Here is a 9566-nt window from a genome sequence, read left to right as displayed (position 1 = left end):
AGGAAGTCCCTAGAATTATATTAAAGATGAATTTGATAAGATAAAATAAAATAAAATGTTAGAAAAAACAAAAAACAAAAAAAAAAGACAAAACAAAACAAAACAAAAAAAAAACAAACAAACAAACAAACAAAACCAAAGAGGGACATAATTTGCCTTTCCCCAACTAAGAAGAGACAATTCATTCGCTCTCAAAACCCATAAGAAAGCACTTGTAAAAAAAATAAAATATATTACATTCTAAAGATTTGGAAGATTATTTGGAAGAGGATCATCACCATGAAACATCAAATTTATTGCAAACTCGCATGTAAACTAGCTAACCAATCCACTACTCGACTGCTTTCCCAAAATGAAAACGATATGTGGGCTCTTAGAGAATCGTAGAGGTTGATAACTTTCTGAAACTAATACCAACAACTCCACAAATTGTAAGGATTTTTGAGTAACCAATTTCACCATCAGAGAGAAGAGTCATAATTAATATAAAAATCAAAAAGGCCCTTACTTGTCACTGAATTTGAACATACCCCGTAAAAATTGGAGAATGTAGTAAGAACATTTATGTATGCCTCAATCCCCTACCACTAATACCCGGATTTCCCTTACTTGCACCATCCACATTCAATTTAACAGTATGAAAGATAGGGCGTTAGTAAATAGGAATCGGAACCTTAACCTGACAAATAGGGGGATCTAACTTGAGAGATTTAGATAATTTAGTGGGATAAATAATCTCACAAATCCAATATTTAATCCTCTCAATGATAGTAGCTGAGACACGTGCGCCTTCACCATATCTTATGCTATTCCTTTCCCGCCATAATTCCCAAACAATAAATGTTCGCAACAAACCCATGATGTACTCGCAAATACCCTTAACACAACATGGGACTACCAGTAAAAAATGCTGGAACCGAGCTCCTGAGTTAGAATAACATCTATGTTTATTGTTCTTCCACAAAAATTTAAAATCTTAGAAGCAGTTGTTCCCACTAATAAAGTGTGGGTTGTCATTTCCCCTAAAAATATTTATGCAATAAGAGCATTTAGACACCAATAAAATACTGATTTTCATCAAACATCATCAGTTGGAATCTTCCCAATTAGGATTTGCTATGGAAAAAACTTTGGGACGAACCAACTTATTACATAATCATTTACAGTAAGGAACATGAGGGAGTGGAATCGGATCTCATTCCATGCCAACTTGGTAGAGAAAAAAAAGCCATCGCTCGTCGTGGTCCAAGCCAATTTGTCGACTTTGCTTGATAACATAATGCTAGAGTTAAGAATATCATCTTAGATCTTCGGGAAGTCAATAACATTCAGCATGTTCTTATCCATACTACCATCACCACTAGGCACATCTTTTATCCGAGTCTCAAGGTTCACATTAAATGTACTATCAGCATAGTCGATTAAGGAGCCCATACATGACCAGTTATTAAGCCAAAAATTCACCTTGCCAGAGTCAACCAGCTATTTGGATTTTAATAAGATAACTCTTTAAGCTCGAACGCCCTCCACCAAATTTTAGAACCCACTATAGATTGCACTCGGCCAAGGCAATATAGTTACCCTTCAAAAATTTAGCCTTAAAGAAGGCACTCCAAATGAAATTCTTTGAGATAATACCACATAGACCCTTCAACCACATAGACATACTGAAATCATTTAACAATTGGATTCCAAGCCCTCCTTCATCTAAAGGCTTACAATCCTTTAACTAACCTACCCAGTGATGGCGCTTACCAAACTCTAGAGAACTCTATAAAAATCTCCCCAAGTACAGTAAAAGATTTGCATAATCGATTTTGGTAAACCAGTTTTGTCTTGCCGAATGATGCAATTAAGGCTTACAAACTTGTAATATTGCCTACAATCCACATATGGGCTTATGAGTCTTTGGAGCTCATTATGTAGCAACTTTTATGCTTATTCACCAATTGACCAAAGGCATTTCCATACATACTAATAAATCCCATGATCTACTTCAAATAAGACATTAATCATTTAGTAAATATAATTGTATCACCAACAAACATTTTGTGAGAGATGACCGAGCAATCCCTAAGAAGATAATAATACCTTGCATATCCATCTGTGAATATCGTCTTTAATCCTTTGCTAAGCATTTATTTTGCAAGAATGAATAAAGTGGGAGACAATGGATCATCCTTATGGAGATCTCTAGTAGATTTAAAATACATATTTGGCCCACCCTCCATAACCACCAAGAATCAACAGTTTTCCACAGTTTTTTTATTTTTTTATTTTAATCTACAACTAGGGAACTGCCCAAGGGGACTTTACTCACAAACACTAGATGGGAGGGGCAATACAGGAAATGCATGTGACAGGAGTTGATCCCCATACCACAAACCTGGCGCCTACTCTACAAGAGAGAAGCTGCAACCAATGCACTATGCATTGGATTCACTATCAACTCAACCCATGTGTCTTAAGAACCTGAATTTTATTAGGACTTCATGAATAAAATCTCGTTCCATGTGGTTGTAAGCCTTTACTATATGTAATTTCAATATCACATTACCACCTCGAGATCTCCTATTTAGATCCTAAACCACATCTTAAATCAATGCAATATTGTCGTAGGTACACCTTCCTAGGACAAAAGCTTCCTGCTCATCAGAAATCAATTGGGGGAAAATGTAACCAACCTCATAGAGATAATCTTGACAATAATCTTATCTAAAGTTTGACAATACCTCTGAGTTTTTTTTCTGAGGAATGAGAATAAGGTGAGACAAGGTGAAACTTCTTGGAAGAAATCCCTCGAGAATAAATCATTGACCATTGCCCACACATCTTGACCCACCACCTCTCAGTAAGAAATGAAGAAGTAGGGCCTTCCTAACTAAGGAATCAACAACGTTCAATCGTAGGAATAAAAGAGAACTTACAATTGGTGAAATGGTCAATCAGGTAAAGAATATCACCTATAATTCCTTGAGCTAACAAAGACACCTCTTTGGATTGGTCTGTGATATTGGAAATGTTAGGACTTGGACAACAAATACCATATTGGATAATGAAATAGACACCATTTAGCATTAACATAGTGAGAAGAATCAATATAATAAAAAAAAAATCAATTGAGAACTCTGATTACAGCAAGAAGCACACATATATATACATACTGAAAGTTGGCAGAGTGCGTGTGTGCGTGCGCGCGCCAAGAGGAGATGTGGCCTGACGTCGGGTGTGAACAACTTCATGAATCATGAGGTGAAAAGAGTAACTAGTGGAGACTTCACGAGCGTTCAAATTCAAAGAAGATGGAAATAGAAAACGCGAGTGATTCGGGAGCGAAGGGCCTACGAGTCTCCCACCCCTTAACCCCCTCACCATGAGTTGTCAAATCCTCTTTTGCTTTCATCGATAATCAATTATTGATCGATTCCTTCCTTCTCTGGTCAAACTAAGACATCAAATTATCACTAATATCTCCGATTCGCACTTCTGTGGGAGCTCTTCTTTCCTCTCTCTCTCTCTCTCTCTCTCTCTCTCATTTGCTATTTCCTTGTTCTTTGTTTTGGGTATTTCTTCTTTTGCTCTTGCCTGCAATGGAAGGGACTGCATTGGACGAACTGATTGAGAGGCTATTGGAAGGGAGGAAGACAAAAGGAAAACGTATTCAGCTCAACGAATCTGAGATACGCCAGCTTTGTATTACTGCCAAGGAGATACTCCTGCGCCAATCCAATTTATTGGAGTTAGAAGCACCCATGAACGTTTGTGGTACGTTCCCATCTGGACTCTGATTTCAGCCCTAAATTTATGACTTGGTGAATTCTACTTTTGGCTATAGTTTTCTTCAGATTTGAATAATTTGTCAAATGGGGTTTTCCTGATGAGGTTCCTTGTTTTGGGTGAGAGAAATTATTAGATTTTGATGCTCAATCAAGCTTGTTGAAAGAAGCTCATTTGGTGATGCTTCTATCTGATAAGACTCCATTAAACGGCCACTCTAATTTTAATGGTTCATAAGCTGCATTCTTGATCTTGGTTTATCATTTGAAGATAAAAGGCCATTCTCATTTTGATTGCTTTTTCTTTCTTTTCTTTTCTCATCAAACCTATTATAGAGGGTAGAAATCTCATGGTAGAAGAAAAAAAGGAAGCTTCTTTGATGTTCACTAGTTTGATTCTAGAGGAATTATATAGAGCAGTCTAGATGGTAAGGTGAGATCTGTTGGTGAAAATAACCCAGCCCACTATCAAGTCATTTCATAATATATATTCAGATTCATGTCTCATAAACGCCATGATTGATCAAGGCATCTGGCAAGGATTCCGGAATTCATATTGTAGGATCAGATTTTGGTACCTGGCCCGATACTAGATTCCGACTCAGGGACTTAGGATTTGATTGATTCTAATCTAAGATTCCATAATCTAGACGAAACAAAAATCAGGTCCAGAATCTGGATGCATTCTTAGAATCAGTCAATCACCAATTACAATCTGAACCAGATGAAACGTTGTAATTACTACTGGAATTAGCTTCCAGAATCATTGTCAAATGCCCCATAATATGTCGTTGGAGAGCAATTGCTCATTGGGATGTAATGCATCATATTCCAATTCTCAATACCTTATGTTCCATCTCATTGATGGAGAGTACAAATAGCCAACAATGTTTACCTCTGTGTAGTGGTTATAGTGATAATTAATCTATTTTTACCATCAGGTGACATACATGGACAGTTCCCAGATCTCCTACGCTTGTTTGATTACGGAGGTTTCCCCCCAGAAGCCAACTACCTATTCCTTGGGGACTATGTGGATAGAGGAAAACAGAGCATCGAAACCATATGCCTTCTCCTTGCTTACAAGATCAAGTACCCAGATAACTTCTTCCTCCTTCGAGGAAACCATGAATGTGCTTCCATCAACAGAATCTATGGATTCTATGATGAATGTAAGCGCCGGTTCAGTGTTCGTCTTTGGAAGACGTTCACAGACTGTTTCAACTGTTTACCAGTTTCAGCAATCATTGATGACAAGATTTTATGCATGCATGGGGGGCTGTCCCCAGAAATGGGGAGCTTAGATCAGATAAGAGCAATTGAGAGGCCAGTTGACGTGCCTGATCAGGGGCTGTTGTGTGATCTACTTTGGGCAGATCCTGACAGAGACATAAAAGGATGGGGGGAGAATGATAGGGGAGTTTCCTATACTTTTGGTGCAGACAAGGTGGCTGAGTTCTTGAAGAAGCATGACCTTGATCTAGTTTGTCGAGCTCATCAGGTATTTCACCCGCTAAGCTATATATATATAAACTGGTTGTCTTGTTTTTATTTTCTCATCCTTCTGTCTGTAGGCCTATGACTAGGACCCTAGGTTAACTCACTGAGAGTAACCCTGCCCTTGATTTTTGTTAAGGAGATGCAATTTTTCTGCTTGTACACTGCTGGTTCATTACTGGAGTGAGGAGTAGTTAATCCTTCTAGCATGGATCCTCAAAATTGCTATTTTTGGCCCCACAGAGTGAAATGGTGGCACAGGATTTGTCTATAATGGAGCCTGGCTACATCGTTGTCACGGCGTCAAATCGATCCAAGGCGGTGGAGGGGTGGCTAATCGATTTGGCAATGAATCGCCCGTTATGGCTTTGCCATGGCAGTCAAATCGCTCATGTGTCATTTTTTATTTTCTCTATTTTCTAAAGTTATTTAGTATGCTACTTTTTTATTTCCCCTATTTTCTAAAGTTATTTAGCATGCTACAAGCCTACAATATATACCCTATAACATATAAAACCAACATTAAGCAACATCAAATCATAAAAAATCAACATAGCCCTATCAAAATCACCCTGCATTTTACAAAAAATCGATCGCCTGGTGAATCAGGAGTGACCTGGCATCCATGGTGGTGCCATGGCGACGCCTATCAGCCAATGGCGACCACCATTTGTGAGTCACGTAAATCGTAGCACTGCCATGAACTTCTTTTTCCGCCAAGACGCCAAATCGACGCCTAGGCGACGCTATGACAACTATGCCTAGCTATTAATGCAGAGTAGAATCCTCTATAAAAAAAAAGAATTTGTGGGTGAAAGAATTAATTATTAATCTACATAAGGGACATCCAGACATTAAAAGAATACATTGCAATGGTTTGATAGCTTATTTGTATGAAATCAATGAACAGGTTGTTGAAGATGGGTATGAGTTCTTTGCAGACAGGCAACTAGTTACGATATTCTCGGCCCCAAACTATTGTGGAGAATTCAACAATGCAGGTGCACTGATGAGTGTGGATGCAAGTTTGTTATGCTCTTTTCAGATTCTCAAACCCTGGAGGGGCAAATCAGTTCAGCTGGAATAGATTTCAAAAATTGGAGGGTAAGGGAGGAATGAATTTGATAAAGAACTGAAAAGAACAAAGTGGAACAAGCACATACCTTGATCTGCTGTGGCCAACATTTATGCTAATTGCACTTTGAGGGGCAGAACTATTTCTCCTTGCCAATTTTCACAATGAAAGGCCTTTCTGTTTCCTTTGTTGTGTATCATCCAGATACTAATTTAAGAGTCAAGCTAATGTATATAATCCCTTACAGATAAAGGATGATTAACACAGACAGAGGAAGCTAAAGTATCAAAGCTGGAGTATGAGCTCTGTAGGTGCTTTATACCCTTAATGAATAAGAAGAGTGATTGAATTGAAAGTGACCTGACAAGAAAAACTACACATTTGCGTTGACTGTTTTATAAATTAAGTATATAATGTCTGGTTCGAGCCTTTTGGTTACAGATAATATGAGGATCTGTTTCCTGTCTGATCACATCACATTTACAGAATAACTCAATTGACAGAATATGCAGAATCACACTCAAAACATTTGTCCTTAATCTCATCTGAGGATAGCTGATATGAATCATAGAGAAGAACCCCGGTCCGGAAAAATGGTTGAGGACTCCAGCTCTCTCAGATTTCATGGGGATTTGGCACTTCAAATTGCTTTAATTGTTGAGGGTTTAACTGTTCTTCTACTGTTAGAGCTTCTCATCGCTATTTCTTGCTTGCTGTTCACTGATAGTCTGATGGTGAATGGCGTATTAAGGAAGTGACTGAAACTGCTACTAAAAATGCAGATGGTCTTACTTCTGCAACAACGTCACTGGGAACTATAATGCATTGACTGATAGATATTTGAATATAAAGCTCATTTCCTCTCTTAAGCTGGACCTAGTAAATAATTTTAGCCATTTCCATTTTTTGAAAAACCAAGTTGGGTTGGAATAGAATTTAGCGAGTTTGGTGTGAGTATTTACTGTATGTATCATAATTAAAATGACTAACAAGGAAACAATCTTCTATCCTGTGTAGCAACTGAAGTGATTGTGCATTAAATGTAGATAACAACAACAGTTGCTACATCCTTTATAAAATAGCCAAAAAAAATAAATCTTAAATAAACTTTTAATAATCATGCAATGAGTGGCAAGGGCAATGATTTTGAGGTTTCAATGAAATTTTTTTTCTTCCTCTTCTGATTGCAAGGGATATTTAAGGGGAAGGGAAATAAAATTTTCATACTTAAAAAAAAGAAATTTTTAGAATCATTATTTTATGTGATCCCATGTAATTGTATAAATTTCTTCAATTTGTTTAATCATATTTAGTAATGATACATTTTATATGTAATTTTTATTTTACATATTATAGGCTTATAGCAATGGGTTTTGGAAACAAAATAAAGTGAAATGTAATAATCAAATATGAAATGATTTGAAGTCAATGATATAGTCACGTAGGGTAATGATTATAAACATTTCTTTTTTAAGTATGGAAATTTCATTTTCTTCCTTGTAAGTCCCCTTGCAACCAAACAGATACGGGAATGAGGAATATATTTTTTAAGGTTAAAAAAAAAAAAAAGGGTAAAAGTCTACCACCAAAGTTAGCATTAGTCATCAGTATCATTGTCTAGAGTTTGAGTCCTCCACCCCTCTTTCCCTTGCTCGCCGCCCTTCCTCGAGTTGGACACGTTTTGTGATAGTCCAAATCCTAGTTGGTCCATGGGCCCTTGATAGAAATAACCAAAAAAAAAAAAAAACCAATACTTTCATCATTCAATACTGATAATTATGAATGATTTAAAAAACAACTCCTACCTATTGTAGTGTAAGAAAGCCCTTCCATAGAGAGATAATAACAAATCCTTTTAAATAAATGAAAAAAATTGAAAGATACCATTACAAGATTCAACAGAAGAAGAATGAAATAGCTCAAAAGGAAAAACTACCATTATCATTATTTTGAAAGAGGGAAGGGGATCCAAAGAATGGAGGGAGTAAGATTTTCAAGGGAAAAGAAATTGCTGGAAACATAGAAAGAGGGAGAGTTTAGAGTGAGAGATATAAAAGTGGGAGGGCAGGGAAGGGAGGAAAATACCAATTACTCTTGCCACATAAGCAATACTTGCACAAGTGAGAAGAACGAAGGATGTGCCATCCTTGTGCAGATTCTAGTGTATCCTTCTCACATAATAAACAATAGTGCTCATGTTGACGCACACACACTCCTTTTTTCTATTCTGAACCTGCAGGCTTTATGTGGATTCTATATGGATGATATTATTCTCAAAACCCTCATCGGCATAGCTTGTAGATTTCTTCTTACACTTGCATCGTGGGAAACTCGAACCCTCTTGATTCACATGAGAGAAATGAGAGGCAAAGGGGGAGGGAAAAGGAGAAACATGTGTATAGAAGAGTAAAAAAAGGGGGTAAGGAAAGGAGAAAAATACCATTAGTCTCTTGCCAAACAAGCAATGCTTGCACATATGTGGCATACTTGAGAAGAGTAGAGAGAATAAACCTTGTGGGAGATGGGATTATTTTAATAATAGGAAAAAAAAAAAGCTCCCTAGTCGTGTTGGTCCTACGTCAGTGTGCGGGCCAATGAGGGGGTGCACATCATGGGCATCAACAAGGATGGAATCATTGTAGTTTACAGGGGTGGGGCATCATTTCGCCCCTTGTGTATATGGGCACTGGGGCTGCACGATTAAGGAGCATTCTTTTTTCCTTAATAATATAGTATTGATTGGAATGATGTTGAACTAGACAAACCCATCCAAATGAAATTTAGTTATTTCTTGAGTTGTAGCTATCTGTGATAACCAAAGAAACGGAATCTTAAAGGACATTTTGGAAAATACTAAAACCAAAGAGGATATTTATGAACCTAGGGTGAAGTGAATTATTTCATTTATTTGGCTGCCAGTAAAGGGTTACATGGTAACAACCATATTTTTTCCAATCCATCCTATCCAATATATGTGGGAGGTATTATTAAGGGGTGAGCTTAGTCCAACAGTAAGTGGTCGAAACAGTCTTTTGACATTCTCGAGGTAAAATTGTGTAGTTCTCATCTCCCAACCTCGCACATGCGGGAATCTCGTGCACCAGGTACACCATGTGCAATAAAAGCTGGACCAACCCAACATGATGGCCTAGCGCATTTGTCTACTTGAAACGAACTCACTCTACTCTTACGGTTTGGTTCATTTATATTATAATCCG

The 9566-nt window shown here is 37.4% G+C and overlaps 1 protein-coding gene across 1 annotated transcript; it reads left to right on the top strand.

Annotated features, from left to right (window-relative positions):
- The first annotated feature begins 3190 nt into the window (after window positions 1-3190).
- Window positions 3191-6786, top strand: LOC122084095 (serine/threonine-protein phosphatase PP1-like). The gene is made up of 3 exons (XM_042652147.1): window positions 3191-3765; window positions 4718-5277; window positions 6184-6786. Exons 1-3 carry the CDS (start codon window positions 3591-3593, stop codon window positions 6358-6360), a joined length of 912 nt encoding a protein of 303 aa, XP_042508081.1. The 5' UTR covers window positions 3191-3590; the 3' UTR covers window positions 6361-6786.
- The last annotated feature ends 2780 nt before the right edge of the window (window positions 6787-9566 follow it).

This window comes from Macadamia integrifolia, chromosome 7 (genome assembly GCF_013358625.1).
Source record: "Macadamia integrifolia cultivar HAES 741 chromosome 7, SCU_Mint_v3, whole genome shotgun sequence".
Lineage (NCBI taxonomy): Eukaryota > Viridiplantae > Streptophyta > Magnoliopsida > Proteales > Proteaceae > Macadamia > Macadamia integrifolia.
This window is presented reverse-complemented; position numbering and strand designations above follow the sequence as displayed.